This window comes from Eucyclogobius newberryi, unplaced genomic scaffold (assembly GCF_026437365.1).
Source record: "Eucyclogobius newberryi isolate DKJ021-1_F unplaced genomic scaffold, fEucNew1.0.hap1 SCAF_207, whole genome shotgun sequence".
Lineage (NCBI taxonomy): Eukaryota > Metazoa > Chordata > Actinopteri > Gobiiformes > Gobiidae > Eucyclogobius > Eucyclogobius newberryi.
The window spans coordinates 129,028-155,660 of NW_027315843.1; the positions used below are offsets into that span (position 1 = coordinate 129,028).

A 26,633-nucleotide genomic window follows, 5' to 3' on the forward strand; every position below is an offset into this window, starting at 1 on the left:
TCTGGGTGTTCTGTGTGTTCTGTGTGTTCTGCGTGTTCTGCGTGTTCTGTGTGTTCTACGTGTTCTGCGTGTTCTGTGTGTTCTGCGTGTTCTGCGTGTTCTGTGTGTTCTGCGAGTTCTGCGTGTTCTGCGTGTTCTGCGAGTTCTGCGTGTTCTGCGTGTTCTGCGTGTTCTGCGTGTTCGACGTGTTCGGCGTGTTCGGCGTGTTAGGCGTGTTCTGCGTGTTCTGCGTGTTCTGCGTTTTCTGCATGTTCTTTGTGTTCTGTGTGTTCTGTGTGTTCTGTGTGTTCTGCGTGTTCTGTGTGTTCTGTGTGTCCTGTGTGTTCTGTGTGTTCTGCATGTTCTGCATGTTCTTTGTGTTCTGTGTGTTCTGTGAGTTCTGTGTGTTCTGCGTGTTCTGTGTGTTCTGTGTGTTCTGTGTGTTCTGCATGTTCTTTGTGTTCTGTGTGTTCTGTGTGTTCTGTGTGTTCTGTGTGTTCTGCATGTTCTGCGTGTTCTGCGTGTTCTGCGTGTTCTGCATGTTCTTTGTGTTCTGTGTGTTCTGTGTGTTCTGCATGTTCTGCGTGTTCTGTGTGTTCTGTGTGTTCTGCGTGTTCTGTGTGTTCTGTGTGTTCTGTGTGTTCTGTGTGTTCTGCATGTTCTGTTTGTTCCGTATGTTCTGCGTGTTCTGCATGTTCTTTGTGTTCTGTGTGTTCTGTGTGTTCTGTGTGTTCTGTTTGTTCTGCGTGTTCTGTGTGTTCTGTATGTTCTGTGTGTTCTGTGTGTTCTGCATGTTCTGCGTGTTCTGTGTGTTCTGTGTGTTCTGTGTATTCTGTGTGTTCTGCATGTTCTGCGTGTTCTGTGTGTTCTGTGTGTTCTGTGTGTTCTGCATGTTCTGTGTGTTCTCTGTGTTCTGTGTGTTCTGTGTGTTCTGTGTGTTCTGCATGTTCTGTTTGTTCTGTGTGTTCTGCGTGTTCTGCATTTTCTTTGTGTTCTTTGTGTTCTGTGTGTTCTGTGTGTTCTGTGTGTTCTGCGTGTTCTGTGTGTTCTGTATGTTCTGCGTGTTCTGTGTGTTCTGCGTGTTCTGCATGTTCTGTGTGTTCTGCATGTTCTGTGTGTTCTCCCTGTGTTCTCTGTGTTCTGTGTGTTCTGCATTTTCTGTGTGTTCTGATGTTCTGTGTGTTCTGTGTGTTCTGTGTGTTCTGTGTGTGTTCTGTATGTTCTGTGTTCTGTGTGTTCTGTATGTTCTCTGTGTTCTGTGTGTTCTGCATGTTCTGTGTGTTCTGATGTTCTGCATGTTCTGTGTGTTCTGCATGTTCTGTGTGTTCTGTGTGTTCTGTGTGTTCTGTGTGTTCTGCATGTTCTGGGTGTTCTGTGTGTTCTGTGTGTTCTGCGTGTTCTGCGTGTTCTGTGTGTTCTACGTGTTCTGCGTGTTCTGCGTGTTCTGTGTGTTCTGCGAGTTCTGCGTGTTCTGCGTGTTCTGCGTGTTCTGCGAGTTCTGCGTGTTCTGCGTGTTCTGCGTGTTCTGCGTGTTCGGCGTGTTCGGCGTGTTCGGCGTGTTAGGCGTGTTCTGCGTGTTCTGCGTGTTCTGCGTTTTCTGCATGTTCTTTGTGTTCTGTGTGTTCTGTGTGTTCTGTGTGTTCTGTGTGTTCTGCGTGTTCTGTGTGTTCTGTGTGTCCTGTGTGTTCTGTGTGTTCTGCATGTTCTTTGTGTTCTGTGTGTTCTGCGTGTTCTGCATGTTCTTTGTGTTCTGTGTGTTCTGTGTGTTCTGTGTGTTCTGTGTGTTCTGCATGTTCTGCGTGTTCTGTGTGTTCTGCGTGTTCTGCATGTTCTTTGTGTTCTGTGTGTTCTGTGTGTTCTGCGTGTTCTGTGTGTTCTGTGTGTTCTGCATGTTCTGCGTGTTCTGCGTGTTCTGCGTGTTCTTTGTGTTCTGCGTGTTCTGTGTGTTCTGTGTGTTCTGCATGTTCTGCGTGTTCTGCGTGTTCTGCGTGTTCTGCGTGTTCTTTGTGTTCTGTGTGTTCTGTGTGTTCTGTGTGTTCTTTGTGTTCTGCGTTTTCTGCGTGTTCTGTGTGTTCTGCGTGTTCTGCGTTTTCTGCGTGTTCTGTGTGTTCTGCGTGTTCTGCATGTTCTTTGTGTTCTGTGTGTTCTGTGTGTTCTACGTGTTCTGTGTGTTCTGCGTGTTCTGCATGTTCTTTGTGTTCTGTGTGTTCTGTGTGTTCTGTGTGTTCTGCATGTTCTGCGTGTTCTGCGTGTTCTGCGTGTTCTTTGTGTTCTGTGTGTTCCTTGTGTTCCTTGTGTTCCTTGTGTTCCTTGTGTTCTGCGTGTTCTTTGTGTTCTGCGTGTTCTGCGTGTTCTGCGAGTTCTGCGTGTTCTGCGTGTTCTGCGTGTTCTGCGTGTTCTTTGTGTTCTGTGTGTTCTGCGTGTTCTGCGTGGTCTGCGTGGTCTGTGTGTTCTGTGTGTTCTGCATGTTCTGCGTGTTCAGCGTGTTCTGCATGTTCTTTGTGTTCTGTGTGTTCTGTGTGTTCTGTGTGTTCTGCGTATTCTGTGTGTTCTGTGTGTTCTGTGTGTTCTGCATGTTCTGCGTGTTCTGCATGTTCTTTGTGTTCTGTGTGTTCTGTGTGTTCTGTGTGTTCTGCATGTTCTGCATGTTCTGTGTGTTCTGTTTGTTCTGTATGTTCTGCGTGTTCTGCATGTTCTTTGTGTTCTGTGTGTTCTGTGTGTTCTGTGTGTTCTGTGTGTTCTGCGTGTTCTGTGTGTTCTGTATGTTCTGTGTGTTCTGTGTGTTCTGCATGTTCTGCGTGTTCTGTGTGTTCTGTGTGTTCTGCATGTTCTGCGTGTTCTGTGTATTCTGTGTGTTCTGCATGTTCTGCGTGTTCTGTGTGTTCTGTGTGTTCTGTGTGTTCTGTGTGTTCTGCATGTTCTGTGTGTTCTCTGTGTTCTGTGTGTTCTGTGTGTTCTGTGTGTTCTGCATGTTCTGTTTGTTCTGTGTGTTCTGCATGTTCTTTGTGTTCTTTGTGTTCTTTGTGTTCTGTGTGTTCTGTGTGTTCTGTGTGTTCTGTGTGTTCTGCGTGTTCTGTGTGTTCTGTATGTTCTGCGTGTTCTGTGTGTTCTGCGTGTTCTGCATGTTCTGTGTGTTCTGCATGTTCTGTGTGTTCTCCCTGTGTTCTCTGTGTTCTGTGTGTTCTGCATGTTCTGTGTGTTCTGATGTTCTGTGTGTTCTGTGTGTTCTGTGAGTTCTGTGTGTTCTGTGTGTTCTGTGTGTTCTGCATGTTCTGTGTGTTCTCCCTGTGTTCTCTGTGTTCTGTGTGTTCTGCATGTTCTGTGTTTTCTGATGTTCTGCATGTTCTGTGTGTTCTGCATGTTCTGTGTGTTCTGTGTGTTCTGTGTGTTCTGTGTGTTCTGTGTGTTCTGTGTGTTCTACGTGTTCTGCATGTTCTGTGTGTTCTGTGTGTTCTGCGTGTTCTGTGTGTTCTACGTGTTCTGCATGTTCTGTGTGTTCTGTGTGTTCTGCATGTTCTGCGTGTTCTGTGTGTTCTGCATATTCTGTGTGTTCTGCGTGTTCTGCGTGTTCTGTGTGTTCTGCATGTTCTGTGTGTTCTGTGTGTTCTGCAGGTTCTGCGTGTTCTGTGTGTTCTGTGTGTTCTGCATGTTCTGCGTGTTCTGTGTGTTCTGCATGTTCTGTGTGTTCTGCATGTTCTGTGTGTTCTGTGTGTTCTGCATGTTCTGTGTGTTCTGCATGTTCTGTGTGTTCTGCGTGTTCTGTGTGTTCTGCATGTTCTGTGTGTTCTGCATGTTCTGTGTGTTCTGTGCGTTCTGCATGTTCTGTGTGTTCTGCCTGTGTTCTGTGTGTTCTGTGTGTTCTGCATGTTCTGTATATTCTGCATGTTCTGTGTGTTCTGTGTGTTCTGCGTGTTCTGTGTGTTCTGTGTGTTCTCCATGTTCTGTGTGTTCTCTCTGTTCTGCATGTTCTGTGTGTTCTGCATGTTCTGCGTGTTCTGAGTGTTCTGTGTGTTCTGTGTGTTCTGCATGTTCTGTGTGTTCTCCCTGTGTTCTGTGTGTTCTGTGTGTTCTGCATGTTCTGTGCGTTCTGCATGTTCTGTGTGTTCTGTGTGTTCTGCATATTCTGTGTGTTCTATGTGTTCTGCCTGTGTTCTGTGTGTTCTGTGTGTTCTGCGTGTTCTGTGTGTTCTACGTGTTCTGTGTGTTCTGTGTGTTTTGTGTGTTCTGCATGTTCTGTGTGTTCTGCATGTCTGCGTGTTCTGCGTGTTCTGCGTGTTCTCTGTGTTCTGTGTGTTCTGCATGTTCTGCGTGTTCTGCGTGTTCTGCGTGTTCTGCGTGTTCTGTGAGTTCTGCGTGTTCTGCGTGTTCTGCGTGTTCTGTGTGTTCTGTGTGTTCTGTGTGTTCTGCATGTTCTGTGTGTTCTGTGTGTTCTGCATGTTCTGTGAGTTCTGTGTGTTCTGCGTGTTCAGTGTGTTCTGTGTGTTCTGCATGTTCTGTGTGTTCTGCGTGTTCTGTGTGTTCTGCATGTTCTGCGTGTTCTGTGTGTTCTGTGTGTTCTGTGTGTTCTCCGTGTTCTGTGTGTTCTGTGTGTTCTGTGTGTTCTGCATTTTCTCTGAGTTCTGTGTGTTCTGTGTGTTCTGTGTGTTCTGTGTGTTCTGCGTGTTCTGCGTGTTCTGCATGTTCTGCGAGTTCTGCGTGTTCTGAGTGGTCTGCGTGTTCTGCGAGTTCTGCGTGTTCTGCGTGTTCTGTGTGTTCTGTGTGTTCTGCATGTTCTGTGTGTTCTGCGTGTTCTGTGTGTTCTGCATGTTCTGCGTGTTCTGTGTTTTCTGTGTGTTCTGTGTGTTCTCCGTGTTCTGTGTGTTCTGTGTGTTCTGCGTGTTCTGTGAGTTCTGTGTGTTCTGTGTGTTCTGCATTTTCTGTGTGTTCTGCATGTTCTGCGTGTTCTGCGTGTTCTGCGTGTTCTGTATGTTCTGCGAGTTCTGCGTGTTCTGCGTGTTCTGCGTGTTCTGTATATTCTGCATGTTCTGTGTGTTCTGTGTGTTCTGCGTGTTCTGTGTGTTCTCCATGTTCTGTGTGTTCTCTCTGTTCTGCATGTTCTGTGTGTTCTGCATGTTCTGCGTGTTCTGAGTGTTCTGTGTGTTCTGTGTGTTCTGCATGTTCTGTGTGTTCTCCCTGTGTTCTGTGTGTTCTGTGTGTTCTGCATGTTCTGTGCGTTCTGCATGTTCTGTGTGTTCTGTGTGTTCTGCATATTCTGTGTGTTCTATGTGTTCTGCCTGTGTTCTGTGTGTTCTGTGTGTTCTGCGTGTTCTGTGTGTTCTACGTGTTCTGTGTGTTCTGTGTGTTTTGTGTGTTCTGCATGTTCTGTGTGTTCTGCATGTCTGCGTGTTCTGCGTGTTCTGCGTGTTCTCTGTGTTCTGTGTGTTCTGTGTGTTCTGCATGTTCTGTGTGTTCTCCGTGTTCTGTGTGTTCTGTGTGTTCTGTGTGTTCTGCATGTTCTGTGAGTTCTGTGTGTTCTGTGTGTTCTGCATTTTCTGTGTGTTCTGCATGTTCTGCATGTTCTGCGTGTTCTGCGTGTTCTGCGTGTTCTGCATGTTCTGCGAGTTCTGCGTGTTCTGAGTGTTCTGCGTGTTCTGCGAGTTCTGCGTGTTCTGCGTGTTCTGTGTGTTCTGTGTGTTCTGCATGTTCTGTGTGTTCTGCGTGTTCTGTGTGTTCTGCATGTTCTGCGTGTTCTGTGTGTTCTGTGTGTTCTGTGTGTTCTCCGTGTTCTGTGTGTTCTGTGTGTTCTGCGTGTTCTGTGAGTTCTGTGTGTTCTGTGTGTTCTGCATTTTCTGTGTGTTCTGCATGTTCTGCGTGTTCTGCGTGTTCTGTGTGTTCTGATGTTCTGCGAGTTCTGCGTGTTCTGCGTGTTCTGTGTGTTCTGTGTGTTCTGATGTTCTGTGTGTTCTGTGAGTTCTGTGTGTTCTGTGTGTTCTGTGTGTTCTGTGTGTTCTGCATGTTCTGCGTGTTCTTTGTGTTCTGCGTGTTCTGCGTGTTCTGCGAGTTCTGCGTGTTCTGCGTGTTCTGCGTGTTCTGCGTGTTCTTTGTGTTCTGTGTGTTCTGCGTGTTCTGCGTGTTCTGCGTGGTCTGTGTGTTCTGTGTGTTCTGCATGTTCTGCGTGTTCAGCGTGTTCTGCATGTTCTTTGTGTTCTGTGTGTTCTGTGTGTTCTGTGTGTTCTGCGTATTCTGTGTGTTCTGTGTGTTCTGTGTGTTCTGCATGTTCTTTGTGTTCTGTGTGTTCTGTGTGTTCTGCATGTTCTTTGTGTTCTGTGTGTTCTGTGTGTTCTGTGTGTTCTGTGTGTTCTGCATGTTCTGCGTGTTCTGCGTGTTCTGCATGTTCTTTGTGTTCTGTGTGTTCTGTGTGTTCTGTGTGTTCTGCATGTTCTGCATGTTCTGTGTGTTCTGTTTGTTCTGTATGTTCTGCGTGTTCTGCATGTTCTTTGTGTTCTGTGTGTTCTGTGTGTTCTGTGTGTTCTGTGTGTTCTGCGTGTTCTGTGTGTTCTGTATGTTCTGTGTGTTCTGTGTGTTCTGCATGTTCTGCGTGTTCTGTGTGTTCTGTGTGTTCTGCATGTTCTGCGTGTTCTGTGTATTCTGTGTGTTCTGCATGTTCTGCGTGTTCTGTGTGTTCTGTGTGTTCTGTGTGTTCTGTGTGTTCTGCATGTTCTGTGTGTTCTCTGTGTTCTGTGTGTTCTGTGTGTTCTGTGTGTTCTGCATGTTCTGTTTGTTCTGTGTGTTCTGCATGTTCTTTGTGTTCTTTGTGTTCTTTGTGTTCTGTGTGTTCTGTGTGTTCTGTGTGTTCTGTGTGTTCTGCGTGTTCTGTGTGTTCTGTATGTTCTGCGTGTTCTGTGTGTTCTGCGTGTTCTGCATGTTCTGTGTGTTCTGCATGTTCTGTGTGTTCTCCCTGTGTTCTCTGTGTTCTGTGTGTTCTGCATGTTCTGTGTTTTCTGATGTTCTGCATGTTCTGTGTGTTCTGCATGTTCTGTGTGTTCTGTGTGTTCTGTGTGTTCTGTGTGTTCTGTGTGTTCTGTGTGTTCTGCATGTTCTGTGTGTTCTCCCTGTGTTCTCTGTGTTCTGTGTGTTCTGCATGTTCTGTGTTTTCTGATGTTCTGCATGTTCTGTGTGTTCTGCATGTTCTGTGTGTTCTGTGTGTTCTGTGTGTTCTGTGTGTTCTGTGTGTTCTGTGTGTTCTGCATGTTCTGTGTGTTCTGTGTGTTCTGCGTGTTCTGTGTGTTCTACGTGTTCTGCATGTTCTGTGTGTTCTGTGTGTTCTGCATGTTCTGCGTGTTCTGTGTGTTCTGCATATTCTGTGTGTTCTGCGTGTTCTGCGTGTTCTGTGTGTTCTGCATGTTCTGTGTGTTCTGTGTGTTCTGCAGGTTCTGCGTGTTCTGTGTGTTCTGTGTGTTCTGCATGTTCTGCGTGTTCTGTGTGTTCTGCATGTTCTGTGTGTTCTGCATGTTCTGTGTGTTCTGTGTGTTCTGCATGTTCTGTGTGTTCTGCATGTTCTGTGTGTTCTGCGTGTTCTGTGTGTTCTGCATGTTCTGTGTGTTCTGCATGTTCTGTGTGTTCTGTGTGTTCTGCATGTTCTGTGTGTTCTGCCTGTGTTCTGTGTGTTCTGTGTGTTCTGCATGTTCTGTATATTCTGCATGTTCTGTGTGTTCTGTGTGTTCTGCGTGTTCTGTGTGTTCTGTGTGTTCTCCATGTTCTGTGTGTTCTCTCTGTTCTGCATGTTCTGTGTGTTCTGCATGTTCTGCGTGTTCTGAGTGTTCTGTGTGTTCTGTGTGTTCTGCATGTTCTGTGTGTTCTCCCTGTGTTCTGTGTGTTCTGTGTGTTCTGCATGTTCTGTGCGTTCTGCATGTTCTGTGTGTTCTGTGTGTTCTGCATATTCTGTGTGTTCTATGTGTTCTGCCTGTGTTCTGTGTGTTCTGTGTGTTCTGCGTGTTCTGTGTGTTCTACGTGTTCTGTGTGTTCTGTGTGTTTTGTGTGTTCTGCATGTTCTGTGTGTTCTGCATGTCTGCGTGTTCTGCGTGTTCTGCGTGTTCTCTGTGTTCTGTGTGTTCTGCATGTTCTGCGTGTTCTGCGTGTTCTGCGTGTTCTGCGTGTTCTGTGAGTTCTGCGTGTTCTGCGTGTTCTGCGTGTTCTGTGTGTTCTGTGTGTTCTGTGTGTTCTGCATGTTCTGTGTGTTCTGTGTGTTCTGCATGTTCTGTGAGTTCTGTGTGTTCTGCGTGTTCAGTGTGTTCTGTGTGTTCTGCATGTTCTGTGTGTTCTGCGTGTTCTGTGTGTTCTGCATGTTCTGCGTGTTCTGTGTGTTCTGTGTGTTCTGTGTGTTCTCCGTGTTCTGTGTGTTCTGTGTGTTCTGTGTGTTCTGCATGTTCTCTGAGTTCTGTGTGTTCTGTGTGTTCTGTGTGTTCTGTGTGTTCTGCGTGTTCTGCGTGTTCTGCATGTTCTGCGAGTTCTGCGTGTTCTGAGTGGTCTGCGTGTTCTGCGAGTTCTGCGTGTTCTGCGTGTTCTGTGTGTTCTGTGTGTTCTGCATGTTCTGTGTGTTCTGCGTGTTCTGTGTGTTCTGCATGTTCTGCGTGTTCTGTGTTTTCTGTGTGTTCTGTGTGTTCTCCGTGTTCTGTGTGTTCTGTGTGTTCTGCGTGTTCTGTGAGTTCTGTGTGTTCTGTGTGTTCTGCATTTTCTGTGTGTTCTGCATGTTCTGCGTGTTCTGCGTGTTCTGCGTGTTCTGTATGTTCTGCGAGTTCTGCGTGTTCTGCGTGTTCTGCGTGTTCTGTATATTCTGCATGTTCTGTGTGTTCTGTGTGTTCTGCGTGTTCTGTGTGTTCTCCATGTTCTGTGTGTTCTCTCTGTTCTGCATGTTCTGTGTGTTCTGCATGTTCTGCGTGTTCTGAGTGTTCTGTGTGTTCTGTGTGTTCTGCATGTTCTGTGTGTTCTCCCTGTGTTCTGTGTGTTCTGTGTGTTCTGCATGTTCTGTGCGTTCTGCATGTTCTGTGTGTTCTGTGTGTTCTGCATATTCTGTGTGTTCTATGTGTTCTGCCTGTGTTCTGTGTGTTCTGTGTGTTCTGCGTGTTCTGTGTGTTCTACGTGTTCTGTGTGTTCTGTGTGTTTTGTGTGTTCTGCATGTTCTGTGTGTTCTGCATGTCTGCGTGTTCTGCGTGTTCTGCGTGTTCTCTGTGTTCTGTGTGTTCTGTGTGTTCTGCATGTTCTGTGTGTTCTCCGTGTTCTGTGTGTTCTGTGTGTTCTGTGTGTTCTGCATGTTCTGTGAGTTCTGTGTGTTCTGTGTGTTCTGCATTTTCTGTGTGTTCTGCATGTTCTGCGTGTTCTGCGTGTTCTGCGTGTTCTGCATGTTCTGCGAGTTCTGCGTGTTCTGAGTGTTCTGCGTGTTCTGCGAGTTCTGCGTGTTCTGCGTGTTCTGTGTGTTCTGTGTGTTCTGCATGTTCTGTGTGTTCTGCGTGTTCTGTGTGTTCTGCATGTTCTGCGTGTTCTGTGTGTTCTGTGTGTTCTGTGTGTTCTCCGTGTTCTGTGTGTTCTGTGTGTTCTGCGTGTTCTGTGAGTTCTGTGTGTTCTGTGTGTTCTGCATTTTCTGTGTGTTCTGCATGTTCTGCGTGTTCTGCGTGTTCTGTGTGTTCTGATGTTCTGCGAGTTCTGCGTGTTCTGCGTGTTCTGCGTGTTCTGTGTGTTCTGATGTTCTGTGTGTTCTGTGAGTTCTGTGTGTTCTGTGTGTTCTGTGTGTTCTGTGTGTTCTGCATGTTCTGCGTGTTCTGCGTGTTCTGCGTGTTCTGTGAGTTCTGCGTCTTCTGCGTGTTCTGCGTGTTCTGTGTGTTCTGTGTGTTCTGTGTGTTCTGCATGTTCTGTGTGTTCTGTGTGTTCTGTGTGTTCTGCATTTTCTGTGAGTTCTGTGTGTTCTGCGTGTTCTGCGTGTCTGTGTGTTCTGTGTGTTCTGCATGTTCTGTGTGTTCTGCGTGTTCTGTGTGTTCTGCATGTTCTGCGTGCTCTGTGTGTTCTGTGTGTTCTGTGTGTTCTCCGTGTTCTGTGTGTTCTGCATTTTCTGTGTGTTCTGCATGTTCTGCGTGTTCTGCGTGTTCTGCGTGTTCTGCGAGTTCTGCGTGTTCTGCGTGTTCTGCGTGTTCTGCGTGTTCTGCGAGTTCTGCGTGTTCTGCGTGTTCTGCGTGTTCTGTGTGTTCTGTGTGTTCTGCATGTTCTGTGTGTTCTGCGTGTTCTGCATGTTCTGCGTGTTCTGCGTGTTCTGTGTGTTCTGTGTGTTCTGCATGTTCTGTGTGTTCTGCGTGTTCTGTGTGTTCTGCATGTTCTGCGTGTTCTGTGTGTTCTGTGTGTTCTCCGTGTTCTGTGTGTTCTGTGTGTTCTGTGTGTTCTGCATGTTCTGTGAGTTCTGTGTGTTCTGTGTGTTCTGCATTTTCTGTGTGTTCTGCATGTTCTGCGTGTTCTGCGTGTTCTGCGTGTTCTGCGAGTTCTGCGTGTTCTGCGTGTTCTGCGTGTTCTGCGAGTTCTGCGTGTTCTGCGTGTTCGGCGTGTTCGGCGTGTTAGGCGTGTTCTGCATGTTCTTTGTCTTCAGTGTGTTCTGTGTGTTCTGTGTGTTCTGCGTGTTCTGTGTGTTCTGTGTGTTCTGTGTGTTCTGTGTGTTCTGTGTGTTCTGTGTGTTCTGCATGTTCTGCGTGTTCTGTGTGTTCTGCGTGTTCTGCATGTTCTTTGTGTTCTGTGTGTTCTGTGTGTTCTACGTGTTCTGTGTGTTCTGTGTGTTCTGCATGTTCTTTGTGTTCTGTGTGTTCTGCGTGTTCTACGTGTTCTGTGTGTTCTGTGTGTTCTGCATGTTCTGCGTGTTCTGTGTGTTCTGCGTGTTCTGCATGTTCTTTGTGTTCTGTGTGTTCTGTGTGTTCTGCGTGTTCTGCGTATTCTTTGTGTTCTGTGTGTTCTGTGTGTTCTGCGTGTTCTGCATGTTCTGCGTGTTCTGCGTGCTCTGCGTGTTCTGCGTGTTCTGCGTGTTCTTTGTGTTCTGTGTGTTCTGTGTGTTCTGCGTTTTCTGCGTGTTCTGTGTGTTCTGTGTGTTCTGCGTGTTCTGCATGTTCTTTGTGTTCTGTGTGTTCTACGTGTTCTGTGTGTTCTGCGTGTTCTTTGTGTTCTGTGTGTTCTGTGTGTTCTGTGTGTTCTGCGTGTTCTGCGTGTTCTGCGTGTTCTGCGTGTTCTGCGTGTTCTGCGTGTTCTTTGTGTTCTGTGTGTTCCTTGTGTTCCTTGTGTTCTGCGTGTTCTGCGTGTTCTTTGTGTTCTGTGTGTTCTGCGTGTTCTGCGTGTTCTGCGAGTTCTGCGTGTTCTGCGTGTTCTGCGTGTTCTGCGTGTTCTTTGTGTTCTGTGTGTTCTGCGTGTTCTGCGTGTTCTGTGTGTTCTGTGTGTTCTGCATGTTCTGCGTGTTCTGCGTGTTCTGTGTGTTCTGCGTGTTCTGTGTGTTCTGCATGTTCTGCGTGTTCTGTGTGTTCTGCGTGTTCTGTGTGTTCTGTGTTTTCTGTGTGTTCTGCGTGTTCTGCATGTTCTGCGTGTTCTGCGTGTTCTGCATGTTCTTTGTGTTCTGTGTGTTCTGTGTGTTCTGTGTGTTCTGCATGTTCTGCGTGTTCTGTGTGTTCTGTGTGTTCTGCATGTTCTTTGTGTTCTGTGTGTTCTGTGTGTTCTGTGTGTTCGACGTGTTCTTTGTGTTCTGCGTGTTCTGCGTGTTCTGCGTGTTCTGCGAGTTCTGCGTGTTCTGTGTGTTCTGCGTGTTCTGCGTGTTCTGCGTGTTCTGCGTGTTCTTTGTGTTCTGTGTGTTCTGCGTGTTCTTTGTGTTCTGTGTGTTCTGCGTGTTCTGCATGTTCTGCGTGTTCTGCGTGTTCTGCGTGTTCTGCATGTTCTTTGTGTTCTGTGTGTTCTGTGTGTTCTGTGTGTTCTACGTGTTCTGTGTGTTCTGCGTGTTCTGCATGTTCTGCATGTTCTTTATGTTCTGCGTGTTCTGCGTGTTCTTTGTGTTCTGTGTGTTCTGCGTGTTCTGCGTGTTCTGTGTGTTCTGTGTGTTCTGCATGTTCTGCGTGTTCTGCGTGTTCTGTGTGTTCTGCGTGTTCTGTGTGTTCTGCATGTTCTGCGTGTTCTGTGTGTTCTGCGTGTTCTGTGTGTTCTGTGTTTTCTGTGTGTTCTGCGTGTTCTGCATGTTCTGCGTGTTCTGCGTGTTCTGCATGTTCTGCGTGTTCTGCGTGCTCTGCGTGTTCTGCGTGTTCTGCGTGTTCTTTGTGTTCTGTGTGTTCTGTGTGTTCTGCGTTTTCTGCGTGTTCTGTGTGTTCTGTGTGTTCTGCGTGTTCTGCATGTTCTTTGTGTTCTGTGTGTTCTACGTGTTCTGTGTGTTCTGCGTGTTCTGCATGTTCTTTGTGTTCTGTGTGTTCTGTGTGTTCTGTGTGTTCTGCGTGTTCTGCGTGTTCTGCGTGTTCTGCGTGTTCTGCGTGTTCTGCGTGTTCTTTGTGTTCTGTGTGTTCCTTGTGTTCCTTGTGTTCTGCGTGTTCTGCGTGTTCTTTGTGTTCTGTGTGTTCTGCGTGTTCTGCGTGTTCTGCGAGTTCTGCGTGTTCTGCGTGTTCTGCGTGTTCTGCGTGTTCTTTGTGTTCTGTGTGTTCTGCGTGTTCTGCGTGTTCTGTGTGTTCTGTGTGTTCTGCATGTTCTGCGTGTTCTGCGTGTTCTGTGTGTTCTGCGTGTTCTGTGTGTTCTGCATGTTCTGCGTGTTCTGTGTGTTCTGCGTGTTCTGTGTGTTCTGTGTTTTCTGTGTGTTCTGCGTGTTCTGCATGTTCTGCGTGTTCTGCGTGTTCTGCATGTTCTTTGTGTTCTGTGTGTTCTGTGTGTTCTGTGTGTTCTGCATGTTCTGCGTGTTCTGTGTGTTCTGTGTGTTCTGCATGTTCTTTGTGTTCTGTGTGTTCTGTGTGTTCTGTGTGTTCGACGTGTTCTTTGTGTTCTGCGTGTTCTGCGTGTTCTGCGTGTTCTGCGAGTTCTGCGTGTTCTGTGTGTTCTGCGTGTTCTGCGTGTTCTGCGTGTTCTGCGTGTTCTTTGTGTTCTGTGTGTTCTGCGTGTTCTTTGTGTTCTGTGTGTTCTGCGTGTTCTGCATGTTCTGCGTGTTCTGCGTGTTCTGCGTGTTCTGCATGTTCTTTGTGTTCTGTGTGTTCTGTGTGTTCTGTGTGTTCTACGTGTTCTGTGTGTTCTGCGTGTTCTGCATGTTCTGCATGTTCTTTATGTTCTGCGTGTTCTGCGTGTTCTTTGTGTTCTGTGTGTTCTGCGTGTTCTGCGTGTTCTGTGTGTTCTGTGTGTTCTGCATGTTCTGCGTGTTCTGCGTGTTCTGTGTGTTCTGCGTGTTCTGTGTGTTCTGCATGTTCTGCGTGTTCTGTGTGTTCTGCGTGTTCTGTGTGTTCTGTGTTTTCTGTGTGTTCTGCGTGTTCTGCATGTTCTGCGTGTTCTGCGTGTTCTGCATGTTCTTTGTGTTCTGTGTGTTCTGTGTGTTCTGTGTGTTCTGCATGTTCTGCGTGTTCTGTGTGTTCTGTGTGTTCTGCATGTTCTTTGTGTTCTGTGTGTTCTGTGTGTTCGACGTGTTCTTTGTGTTCTGCGTGTTCTGCGTGTTCTGCGTGTTCTGCGAGTTCTGCGTGTTCTGCGTGTTCTGCGTGTTCTGCGTGTTCTGCGTGTTCTTTGTGTTCTGTGTGTTCTGCGTGTTCTTTGTGTTCTGTGTGTTCTGCGTGTTCTGCATGTTCTGCGTGTTCTGCGTGTTCTGCGTGTTCTGCATGTTCTTTGTGTTCTGTGTGTTCTGTGTGTTCTGTGTGTTCTACGTGTTCTGTGTGTTCTGCGTGTTCTGCATGTTCTGCATGTTCTTTATGTTCTGGGTGTTCTGTGTGTTCTGTGTGTTCTACGTGTTCTGCGTGTTCTGCGTGTTCTGCATGTTCTTTGTTTTCTGTGTGTTCTGTGTGTTCTGTGTGTTCTGCATGTTCTGCGTGTTCTGCGTGTTCTGCGTGTTCTGCGTGTTCTTTGTATTCTGTGTGTTCCTTGTGTTCCTTGTGTTCCTTGTGTTCTGCGTTTTCTTTGTGTTCTGCGTGTTCTGCGTGTTCTGCGTGTTCTGCGTGTTCTGCGTGTTCTGTGTGTTCTGCATGTTCTGCGTGTTCTGCGTGTTCTGCATGTTCTTTGTGTTCTGTGTGTTCTGTGTTTTCTGTGTGTTCTGCGTGTTCTGTGTGTTCTGTGTGTTCTGTGTGTTCTGCATGTTCTTTGTGTTCTGTGTGTTCTGTGTGTTCTGCATGTTCTTTGTGTTCTGTGTGTTCTGTGTGTTCTGCATGTTCTGCGTGTTCTGCGTGTTCTGCGTGTTCTGCGTGTTCTGCGTGTTCTGTGTGTTCTGCGTGTTCTGTGTGTTCTGTGTGTTCTTTGTGTTCTGTGTGTTCTGCATGTTCTGCATGTTCTGCGTGTTCTGTGTGTTCTGTGTGTTCTGCATGTTCTGCATGTTCTGCGTGTTCTGCGTGTTCTGTGTGATCTGCGTGTTCTGTGTGTTCTGCATGTTCTGTGTGTTCTGCATGTTCTGCGTGTTCTGTGTGTTCTGCATGTTCTGCGTGTTCTGTGTGTTCTGCGTGTTCTGCGTTTTCTTTGTGTTCTGTGTGTTCTGCGTGTTCTGCGAGTTCTGCGTGTTCTGCGTGTTCTGCGTGTTCTGCGTGTTCTGTGTGTTCTGCGTGTTCTGCGTGTTCTGTGTGTTCTGCATGTTCTGCGTGTTCTGCGTGTTCTGCATGTTCTTTGTGTTCTGTGTGTTCTGTGTTTTCTGTGTGTTCTGCGTGTTCTGTGTGTTCTGTGTGTTCTGTGTGTTCTGCATGTTCTTTGTGTTCTGTGTGTTCTGTGTGTTCTGCATGTTCTTTGTGTTCTGTGTGTTCTGTGTGTTCTGCATGTTCTGCGTGTTCTGCGTGTTCTGCGTGTTCTGCGTGTTCTGCATGTTCTTTGTGTTCTGTGTGTTCTGTGTGTTCTGCATGTTCTGCGTGTTCTGTGTGTTGTGTGTTCTGTGTGTTCTGCGTGTTCTGTGTGTTCTGTGTGTTCTTTGTGTTCTGCGTGTTCTGCATGTTCTGCATGTTCTGCGTGTTCTGTGTGTTCTGTGTGTTCTGCATGTTCTGCGTGTTCTGCGTGTTCTGTGTGTTCTGCGTGTTCTGTGTGTTCTGCATGTTCTGTGTGTTCTGCATGTTCTTTGTGTTCTGTGTGTTCTGTGTGTTCTGCGTGTTCTGCGTGTTCTGCGTGTTCTGCATGTTCTTTGTGTTCTGTGTGTTCTGTGTGTTCTGCATGTTCTGCGTGTTCTGTGTGTTCTGTGTGTTCTGTGTGTTTTGCGTGTTCTGTGTGTTCTGTGTGTTCTTTGTGTTCTGTGTGTTCTGCATGTTCTGTGTGTTCTGTGTGTTCTTTGTGTTCTGTGTGTTCTGCATGTTCTGCATGTTCTGCGTGTTCTGTGTGTTCTGTGTGTTCTGCATGTTCTGCATGTTCTGCGTGTTCTGCGTGTTCTGTGTGATCTGCGTGTTCTGTGTGTTCTGCATGTTCTGTGTGTTCTGCATGTTCTGCATGTTCTGTGTGTTCTGCATGTTCTGCGTGTTCTGTGTGTTCTGCGTGTTCTGTGTGTTCTGTGTGTTCTGTGTGTTCTGCGTGTTCTGTGTGTTCTGTGTGTTCTGTGTGTTCTGTGTGTTCTGCGTGTTCTGTGTGTTCTGTGTGTTCTTTGTGTTCTGCGTGTTCTGCATGTTCTGCATGTTCTGCGTGTTCTGTGTGTTCTGTGTGTTCTGCATGTTCTGCGTGTTCTGCGTGTTCTGTGTGTTCTGCGTGTTCTGTGTGTTCTGCATGTTCTGTGTGTTCTGCATGTTCTTTGTGTTCTGTGTGTTCTGCGTGTTCTGCGTGTTCTGCGTGTTCTGCATGTTCTTTGTGTTCTGTGTGTTCTGTGTGTTCTGCATGTTCTGCGTGTTCTGTGTGTTCTGTGTGTTCTGTGTGTTTTGCGTGTTCTGTGTGTTCTGTGTGTTCTTTGTGTTCTGTGTGTTCTGCATGTTCTGCATGTTCTGCGTGTTCTGCGTGTTCTGTGTGTTCTTTGTGTTCTGTGTGTTCTGCATGTTCTGTGTGTTCTGTGTGTTCTGCATGTTCTTTGTGTTCTGTGTGTTCTGTGTGTTCTGTGTGTTCTGCATGTTCTTTGTGTTCTGTGTGTTCTGTGTGTTCTGCATGTTCTTTGTGTTCTGTGTGTTCTTTGTGTTCTGTGTGTTCTGCGTGTTCTGTGTGTTCTTTGTGTTCTGTGTGTTCTGCATGTTCTGCGTGTTCTGCGTGTTCTGCGTGTTCTGCATGTTCTTTGTGTTCTGCGTGTTCTTTGTGTTCTGTGTGTTCTGTGTGTTCTGTGTGTTCTGCATGTTCTGTGTGTTCTGCATGTTCTGTGTGTTCTGCGTGTTCTGCGTGTTCTGTGTGTTCTGTGTGTTCTGTGTGTTCTGTGTGTTCTGCATGTTCTGTGTGTTCTGCATGTTCTGCCTGTGTTGTACCTTCGGTTCTCTCGAAGCCGCTCACTTCTTCACTCTCTCTCTCGTTGTACTCGGCCTTGACCCAGACCTGGAAGTCGGTCTCTGGACTGAGCGCGTCCAGAACCGTGCTGCGCTGACCTCCCTCTGACCTCTGACCTCCCTCTGACCTCTGACCTCCCTCTGACCTCTGACCTCCCTCTGACCTCTGACCTCCCTCTGACCTCTGACCTCCTGGAACCCGCTTCAGTCCAGACTCGTCTGAGAACCTGGACTTCCACCGGACCGAGTAGAACTGGACTGGACCAGGAGCATCTGACCACGAGAGCCTGAAACTGGACTCAGTCACTTCTGAGGTCCTGAGGTCCCGAGGACGTCCCACCTCTGAGGAGACAAGAGGAGGGTTAGGACTAAAGCAGGACTAAAGCAGGACTAAAGCAGGTCTAAAGCAGGTCTAAAGCAGGACTAAAGCAGGACTAAACCAGGACTAAAGCAGGACTAAAGCAGGACTAAAGCAGGTCTAAAGCAGGACTAAAGCAGGACTAAAGCAGGTCTAAAGCAGGACTAAAGCAGGACTAAAGCAGGACTAAAGCAGGACTAAAGCAGGTCTAAAGCAGGACTAAAGCAGGACTAAAGCAGGACTAAAGCAGGACTAAAGCAGGACTAAAGCAGGACTAAAGCAGGTCTAAAGCAGGACTAAAGCAGGACTAAAGCAGGACTAAAGCAGGACTAAAGCAGGACTAAAGCAGGTCTAAAGCAGGACTAAAGCAGGACTAAAGCAGGTCTAAAGCAGGTCTAAAGCAGGACTAAAGCAGGACTAAAGCAGGTCTAAAGCAGGACTAAAGCAGGACTAAAGCAGGACTAAAGCAGGACTAAAGCAGGTCTAAAGCAGGACTAAAGCAGGACTAAACCAGGACTAAAGCAGGACTAAAGCAGGTCTAAAGCAGGACTAAAGCAGGACTAAAGCAGGTCTAAAGCAGGACTAAAGCAGGACTAAAGCAGGACTAAAGCAGGACTAAAGCAGGTCTAAAGCAGGTCTAAAGCAGGACTAAAGCAGGACTAAAGCAGGACTAAAGCAGGACTAAAGCAGGTCTAAAGCAGGACTAAAGCAGGACTAAAGCAGGTCTAAAGCAGGTCTAAAGCAGGACTAAAGCAGGACTAAAGCAGGACTAAAGCAGGTCTAAAGCAGGACTAAAGCAGGACTAAAGCAGGACTAAAGCAGGACTAAACCAGGTCTAAAGCAGGACTAAAGCAGGACTAAAGCAGGTCTAAAGCAGGACTAAAGCAGGACTAAAGCAGGACTAAAGCAGGTCTAAAGCAGGACTAAAGCAGGACTAAAGCAGGACTAAACCAGGACTAAAGCAGGACTAAAGCAGGACTAAACCAGGACTAAAGCAGGACTAAAGCAGGACTAAACCAGGACTAAAGCAGGTCTAAAGCAGGACTAAAGCAGGTCTAAAGCAGGACTAAACCAGGACTAAAGCAGGTCTAAAGCAGGACTAAAGCAGGTCTAAAGCAGGACTAAAGCAGGACTAAAGCAGGACTAAAGCAGGTCTAAAGCAGGACTAAAGCAGGACTAAAGCAGGACTAAAGCAGGTCTAAAGCAGGACTAAAGCAGGACTAAAGCAGGACTAAACCAGGACTAAAGCAGGACTAAAGCAGGTCTAAAGCAGGACTAAAGCAGGACTAAAGCAGGTCTAAAGCAGGACTAAAGCAGGACTAAAGCAGGACTAAAGCAGGACTAAAGCAGGACTAAAGCAGGTCTAAAGCAGGTCTAAAGCAGGACTAAAGCAGGACTAAAGCAGGACTAAAGCAGGACTAAAGCAGGTCTAAAGCAGGACTAAAGCAGGACTAAAGCAGGTCTAAAGCAGGTCTAAAGCAGGACTAAAGCAGGACTAAAGCAGGACTAAAGCAGGACTAAAGCAGGACTAAAGCAGGTCTAAAGCAGGACTAAAGCAGGACTAAAGCAGGACTAAAGCAGGACTAAAGCAGGACTAAAGCAGGTCTAAAGCAGGACTAAAGCAGGACTAAGGCAGGTCTAAAGCAGGTCTAAAGCAGGACTAAAGCAGGACTAAAGCAAGGTCTAAAGCAGGACTAAAGCGGTTCTAAAGCAGGTCTAGAGCAGGTCTAAAGCAGGTCTAAAGCAGGGCTAAAACAGGGAAAAAACTGACTAAAGTAGGATTAAACTGGACTAAAGCGGGATCAAAACTAGACTAAACTATGACTAAAACAGGACTAGAGCAGATTTAAAACAGGACAAAAACAGGACTAAAGCAGGACTAAAACAGGATTAAAACAGGACTAAAACAAGACTAAAGCAGGACTAAAACAGGATTAAAACAGGACTAAAACAGGACTAAAGCAGGACTAAAACAGGATTAAAACTGGACTAAAACAGGCCTAAAGCAGGTCTAAAACAGGACTAAAACTGGACTAAAGCAGGATCAAAGCATGACTAAAATAGGACTAAAACCGGACTAAAACAGGACTAGAAAAGGACTAAAACAGGACTACTGGGCCGCATGTTGGTGACCCCTGCTCAAGAGGCACTGCCCCCTAGCGCTCACTTGGCGTTGGTTCCAATCTGCACCGACTTGGCTGATTCACATTCACAGACTCTCACTAATATTGAATTGTGTCCTATCTTTATTTATTAAGTAAACATAAATGCTGGGTAAATTGTTTTAATCCTCCAGATTTTAACATGACATGACATTCTATTTTCCATGCCTTTGAAACTAACAACAGTCTGTACAAAAATGATCCACTTGAGGGAGACATTTTTGATCAGCTCACTGTTGTTATACATTAAAGGCCTACATTAACATTTTGGAGGGGTTGGAGGCAATCTGAAATCCACCAGGAGTCAATAAGTTAGCATTGTCATTACATTATGCTTGGTGGTGTATGGACATACATAGGGAAAAGCACTCGTTATCCTTTGTGCTCGTTATCCCACGTTAACACTGCAGGAAGGGTCAAAGTACAATGCAAAGGCAGTTAGCTGATACAACATTTTTCTCAAAGGTGTGTCTGTCTGTCTGCTATTCCAACAGAGAGATTGTCTCAAACTAATAAAGTTGGAGCAGTTGTTTTGATTGCTTCAAGTAAGTTGTTGGCCTTTAGTCCATGTCAAGTCCATTAGGCGGTTTGTGTTGGCTGCACCTTCTGGATGATGTCCAATATGAGAGCATGGAAAAACTTAAACAGGAAACTCTACTGTTGCTCTTGCTTGTCCTGAACGTGTCTATTTGTCTTTCAAGTTTCAAGGCCTTTCATGTAATCATGCCAAAGTACTCATTTAAACATAGCTCATATTTGTGATGTATTTATGTTATTTTTAAGATGGTGTTGTGTTGTTTTGGAGGAAATGAAAGTCACAGGCTTCAAATCCAAGTCAAGTCCTGAATTTCTGACATTCAAGTTCAAGTGGAACCAAGTCATGTTTGAGATGAGCATGACCGTCTGCCGTCTGCCAGTAAGGCTTGTACAGGAATCCCCAGCACAACATAAATCTCAATATTTTTCCATTTGATTTCATATTCTGGGTCACACAGCAACGTATGATGTCCTGTATTTGATATTCTCATACATTAACTATGTATCAGTGCTTTTGCAAACCGAGTAGTCCTTCTGTTGCCCACGAGGGGTCGCCACTTTGTAACGTTCTGGTCTAAATAACCAATGTATGTCAAGCAAGGAAGTCGCCGCTTCGACTCCCGGGCCAGACCGGACCAGACCGGGCCTTTCTGCGTGGGCTTTGAGTGATTTTCCCCGTGTCTTGGTGGCTTTCCTCCAGGGACTCCAGTTTCTCCCATCCAAGCCGAGCACAATGATCTGGAGGTGTATCCCTGACCTCTGCCCTGACCTCTGCCCTGAGATGCCCCAGTGGTGAAGGATGAGGCAGATGCTGAGGCTGTAATCCGAACAAGGGTGTCCAACCACAGTTACTGACAAAGCCCAATGTCATTTCATCCAGGTACTATCGCCTGTATCTTTATAATCAGAGGTTTGATCTGTGTCTTTAAGAGGCTGGATCAAAGCGCAGTCACACGCACATTGACCATGGCACTGGCGCAGCAGGACAAGCCTTTACTTCTACTTCCTGATTGTAACACTCGTCTCTTGCCCTGAACTGAGCAGCACCATGTCCTCTGAGCAGTGGAAGAAGAGGTGCGTGGATGAGTGGGGCCTGCAGGACGCGCCGCTGCCCGACAGCGTGGACTGGAAATCTGTTTATGAATCCAAACCGTTCAGCAGGAACTTGTTGAAGAACTCTTCTCCCTACGGTACAGTCCAGGTCATCACCTCAAAGACATGACAGGCAACAATTTATGCCTTTTTCACTAGAGACTAAATGATGCATGTTTCACACTTTCAAACTTATTTAAGAAAAAAAAAAAACTTAAATTAAATTAAAGTGCGCTACAAAGAATAGGTCCTCAATAATTTAGAGAAGTTACTTTTTGTGGTGAAAGAAGTTCATGATGAAATCGTCATTCTATTGTAATGCTAATGAGTAATGAGTTCTCTTCTGCTTTGCGTCAGTTGTTGCTTAAGCAAACCTTTTTCACCTGCAACAGCTGTCACCTGTAGCCTTCACTGAAAATACAGAATAAGGAAATGATAGGCTTCTAAAAGTAAACTATGTATATGGCATGGAGGATTAAATGACATTTTTCTGATGGATGCACAGGTTTAACTAAAGATGGTCCACCACCTGAAGCTGATTTGCCCGAAGAACCTGACCGGGGGCCTCCACGCTTTGTACCTGAGGGTAAGAATGTTGCTGTGTTAGGAAGGACATCTGGCTTTAAATTAATTTTCTATGTCACTCTTAACCTCAAAAATTAGAGTTGGGCAATGTCATACATCTAATAATAATGTATGACCAGCTGGAGACACACACCTGAATAATGCACATTTTCACTGGTGAACAGGGGACTTCAGTGGCTGGACCACCAGGTCAGAGGTCCTTCCCTATGACTCCAGTGGCATCCCCGAGGGAGCTGTGATCTGTCAACTTCCTCAGGCCAGGTAGGTACACCTCTTATGGTTTGGTCTTTTCGCTTCAGAGGTGACGGTTTCAGATTCTTTAGGAACATAAATGTGTCTATATTTATGTACAGAGCATGTAAATAGACAGACTTGATACTACGTAAATGTAAACACATTACACACTATAGCTAATTTCCATCTGTTGTACTTGTCCCAGACCGGCATCATGCCTTATTTGTTTCATTTCTCTTTACACTGTTTAATCATTTGACACCTGTGGATCACTTGGTGGATCACTTGGTGGATCACTTGATGGATCACTTGATGGATCACTTGATGGATCACTTGTACAATCCCAGCTTCACCAGCAGCAGATGTCACTTAGGTGCTACATGATCACTTCTTATTCGTCTCTTCTCAGCTGGTTTACTATGGAGCAAGTCGTGGATCTAAAGGCTGTAGGACTGTGGGAGGAACTACTTGATGGATTTCAACCTGAAATTGTGATCCAAGACTGGTGTGTTGCCCCATAACCATGTGTCATTTATCAGTCAAGTGATTTAAAAAAAACAAAAAACCTCTGAATTCTGTTTGGAGGTGTTTGATCGCACAATACACATGCTTTGATTTAAAATGAGCAAAATAATCTGTAATTCTTCAGGTATGAGGAGAGTCAGCTGCATAAGTTCATCTACCAGCTGCATGTGAGGTTACTGGGAGCAGACAACACTACAGTGATCGCAGAGCACACTGTAAACCCCACCGAGGACCTCAGCATTTACTCGCACAACTGGAAAGGGGTGAGTCTCATCCAGTGGCATTCAGAATATAAGATATGATATTTCTTTATTGTCCACACATGGGGAAATGTAATTGTTCCAACGCAGGTAGATACAGAGGAAAAGGACAGATAACTTATAGGAAGTTTAAAAAACACTCTTAATAGAAGAACTCTTACAAACAAAACTCTTATAAACACAAACGCCTATAGACAAAACTTCTCATTTCTTAATAAGGAATGGAGGGGAAAAATAAAGATAAAATAAAATAAAATAAAAACAGCTAGCGTAAGACAAGATAATACTTATAATAATGGATTGATGATAATGGATTGATTAATGGATGAATATCAGCATGTGTTTACCATTATCTCAATATACAAGTTCCTAAAAACCTGAAATGTGCTGTGTGTGGTGAAATAAAATAGCAAATGATCAACAGAAAATTGTCTTAAGTAAATAATGTATAATTTATTTTCCTTAGCTCTGAGGTGACATGCGATGTAATTCAATAGCCAAGTTCGTTAGGTTATGTTACATTAAATACACAGAACATAACTTGTGTTACCAGATGAATTTACTCAAGTAGTGCTGTGTTTTTATTTGTCAGTATCTACAGTCATTATGACACCGATATGTCTTTTGGGCTCTAGGTGTCCCACGTGTTCTCTGGTTATGGACCTGGTGTGAGATACGTCCACTTCCTGCACCGCCTGAAGAACCAGTTTCTCAATGGGTTTTGGAACACGATGTTCACTGGGAGCTCAGTGATGATCAACCCAAATAAATGATCTCTTGGTTTTGTATTTTAATGCAGAATGATAATAAATATATGGTAAACAAGCTGGATCAAACTTGCATCATATTCTATCTTGTCATATCCGTTATCTTGAGTATATATCCTCGACTCTTTCTAACAACAGGTTCAGATCTGGTTCATACACCGCGCATTGACTGAAATGCTTACATCTTATAAACACTACACTGGTATGGACACACTGCGAATAGACTGAGCCACTTCATATTGTGTGACTCTAATGAAATGTAAACCTAGTCCTAGCCCGGATCTGGTTCATTTAGGCCTCATTTAGAACCACCTCTCACCAGAAAGTCATCAGGTTTTTCATTTCTGTCCAGATCCGTCTCTAAACGCAGGATTAAACCTGTCATAATTGCTTAAAGTGCAAATCAAACAATTTGAATTAACATTTTGAGTTTCAATTCTTGCATAGTGTTGCATTATAGCTCCAACAGAATAAAACCTGCTCATACTTTCCATGTACAAGCATTTATTTTTGCAACTTTAGCCTTACAAACACAACCGAAGACCAAAGTGCAAAAATATCATAAACCGTTTGCGCCAATAGTTCTATAGATCATAGTATGACTTTGTGTACAATGTAATGGTAGACCTCATCAAAATGTGTTTACATTAAAATAAATCTAAGGTTACATTTTTTTCTTTGAGTTTTCAATTTTAAATACATCAACATTTTTTCATAGTTAAAAAAGGACTTGTAACTGACATTAGTATTTGCAGTGAGACAAAATGAATATACACACAATTTGTATTTCTATATTTTCTATAGACAAGAATTAAACATGTTCATCGTGCTTAATCGCCTTTCGTTTTTCAAGATTTTCTGGAAAAAACACTTCATTAAATGATTGATTTATCTTAGTTTTCCAGTCATGGTGAGTTCTAATAGAGCTGTCAACAAGTGTGTGTTGAAGGTTTTGTCTCACTAGTGAAGAGCTGTGAAGACAGTTTACGCCATTTTAAATCTAGTCACGACCTCAAATCTAATTACAGTTCTATTCACATTGTCATTACTCACACTATTATCATTATTATAACATGACCATGACTATGAATCAATCTAAAAGCGATGTGCTCATCCCTGAAATCCCTGTGACGCTTTGCCAGTCCAGCCAGTCCCTACACGTTTTGACAGACTACTTTACAAAACCTTGGATGGACTGGCTGCTCAGGTAATGTCAAATAAATATGGGAAAGTGTGTGCAGTGGAGTGTGGGCCAATAGATTTGGTATGGATCACTAAGCATGGTCAAAATGTATGACTCATAAATAAAGAAGAAATAATTTATTTGTGATTTTAATGTATTTTTCCCCTGTTATGTTGTGTACGAATTGTGCTCTACAAATAAACTTGCCTTGGCTTAATATTTCGTAATATCCCTTGTTGAAACTGTCTTATGTAGTCTAGATCATCAAACCTATATTATTGTAATTGACAGGGGTATGGTAAACTTTCACAACAGAATAATTCCTCTATCTGAAAGTATTTATTCATCAAATGAAGTGAGCTGGAGCCTGAAGGAGGCAGGGCACACCATTGCTTGCTCTTCAAGAGATGACAAATTGAACAATTAGTACATGTAATAGAATGATATACTCTTATGTGGACTCAAAAATAGATCAAATGTAAAATAACTTTGCTTTTGGTTGACTGATATACAAGAGCCATTCATATAAAGCCAGACTGTAAATCATGGAGTGCACTGGGCGGGTCTGACACACCGGGGAACGGGAGCGGCTGTGTTCTGGTGTTACGTCCCGAGCCGCTAGAGGGCGCGCGTCTGTCATGTGACTGAGTAACGCGAAGAAGTGCGTTAACCCATGGATCTATTATAATATCTGTGGTATATTGCACTAGAGAATTGTATGTGCTATCTTCTGCTCCTCTTAATGTGAATGTGTTATTGTGTGCAATAGAGTGTCATTATTAGTGCTCCCCAATAGAGGGCGCACTTGCCTGTGGTTGCATGTTGTTACCAGTTCTCGAGCGAGTGATGCTCCGCATGTACCTGTGATAAAGTTGTGATTAAAATACACGACGGAAATTGAGATGTTGTTCTACTTTATTTCGGCCAAGATACAACAATATCCGTTAACCACGCAGTTGCACATGAGTTGCGCAGTTAAAAAGACGGGCTTGAAGTTTGTACAGAAAGTGCGCATCTTCTTTCATCTGCTTTGTTTCTTTATTCTAATACACGACACCACAGGAGCGACAGGCTTTTCCTACTTGGATACTTACTGTAATCTATAATTAATCCACGTTTCACACTGTAACAACATTAACATTCAGATATTCTATAGATTTAAGTTCAATCCTGGTTGAGTCAAAATGCAATGTTGGGATATGACTGTAACAGGCAATAAACTAGATCAATAACGTTAAGCTTTATAAGGAAATGAGAATATTTTTTTTTTGCAGATTTGGCCCAGTTATTACAGTAGAATAATTACAAAGCTTTCATAAAGTGATCATGCCTGGACCGCTGTTCCTTTAAGAGTGAACAGTGATGCCATAGTTAGTTTTTGATCAGGGACGTGGGGTTGGGCGCTTATCATTTTGGAATAAAAGTTTAAATAACCATTTATACTTAATTTGAGTGAGTGACTGAGCAGCAGCAGCAGCAGCAGCAGCACCAGCAGCAGCAGCACCAGCAGCAGCACCAGCAGCAGCAGCACCAGCAGCAGCAGCACCAGCAGCAGCACCAGCAGCAGCATCAGCAGCAGCAGCATCAGCAGCAGCAGCACCAGCAGCAGCACCAGCAGCAGCAGCACCAGCAGCAGCACCAGCAGCAGCATCAGCAGCAGCAGCATCAGCAGCAGCAGCAGCAGCAGCAGCACCAGCAGCAGCAGCACCAGCAGCAGCACCAGCAGCAGCACCAGCAGCAGCACCAGCAGCAGCATCAGCAGCAGCAGCAGCAGCATCAGCAGCAGCAGCAGCACCAGCAGCAGCAGCAGCAGCAGCAGCACCAGCAGCAGCAGCACCAGCAGCAGCACCAGCAGCAGCAGCACCAGCAGCAGCACCAGCAGCAGCATCAGCAGCAGCAGCAGCACCAGCAGCAGCAGCACCAGCAGCAGCACCAGCAGCAGCAGCATCAGCAGCAGCAGCAGCACCAGCAGCAGCAGCAGCAGCATCAGCAGCAGCAGCAGCACCAGCAGCAGCAGCAGCACCAGCAGCAGCAGCACCAGCAGCAGCAGCACCAGCAGCAGCACCAGCAGCAGCATCAGCAGCAGCAGCATCAGCAGCAGCAGCAGCACCAGCAGCACACCGCGGTGAAGTTAGTTTCACGTTGGACGTTAGACATTCGCCTCCGCAACTAGAGCGGGAGCTTCCTCTGAGTGTGCCCCGCCTGCAGTAGCTCGACGCGGGGAGCTGCGCGCTGAAGTGCCGCTTGGTACGCCAGTTAGGGACCGACTCTAAAGTACCGTTTGTTTAAAAATGTTATCTTAAAAAATATCAAACGTATTTATATTAAAAAAAAACAATATTGAGCATGAATCCAAGTTGCTAATATTAGATGCGTT

At 45.4% G+C, this 26,633-nt stretch overlaps 2 protein-coding genes across 2 annotated transcripts in view; one reads left to right on the forward strand and one right to left on the reverse strand.

The window, feature by feature from the left end:
• The window catches only part of LOC140370066 (collagen alpha-1(XII) chain-like), a 140,914-nt gene extending 120,585 nt beyond the window's left edge, over positions 1–20,329 (reverse strand). The window contains exons 1-2 of the mRNA XM_072457001.1: positions 20,242–20,329; positions 16,536–16,895 (exon numbers count right to left, since the gene is read on the reverse strand). Coding sequence (XP_072313102.1) covers positions 16,536–16,895; positions 20,242–20,329 — 448 coding nt within the window. The remainder of the gene's footprint in view (positions 1–16,535; positions 16,896–20,241) is intronic.
• A 278-nt stretch (positions 20,330–20,607) lies between these two features.
• On the forward strand, positions 20,608–23,131 carry LOC140370065 (F-box only protein 50-like). Its single transcript, XM_072457000.1, has 6 exons — positions 20,608–20,800; positions 21,208–21,288; positions 21,452–21,548; positions 21,931–22,026; positions 22,171–22,309; positions 22,942–23,131. The coding sequence occupies exons 1-6, from the start codon at positions 20,659–20,661 to the stop codon at positions 23,077–23,079; spliced, it is 693 nt and encodes a 230-aa protein (XP_072313101.1). The 5' UTR covers positions 20,608–20,658; the 3' UTR covers positions 23,080–23,131.
• The last annotated feature ends 3,502 nt before the right edge of the window (positions 23,132–26,633 follow it).

Excerpts from the sequence above, each read along its gene's own strand:
- LOC140370065 (XM_072457000.1), top strand. The coding sequence starts at position 20,659 with ATGTCCTCTGAGCAGTGGAAGAAGAGGTGCGTGGATGAGTGGGGCCTG. Across the intron at positions 22,027-22,170 it reads GAAATTGTGATCCAAGACTG|GTATGAGGAGAGTCAGCTGC; the intron begins GTGTGTTGCCCC and ends GTAATTCTTCAG. Across the intron at positions 22,310-22,941 it reads ACTCGCACAACTGGAAAGGG|GTGTCCCACGTGTTCTCTGG; the intron begins GTGAGTCTCATC and ends TTTGGGCTCTAG.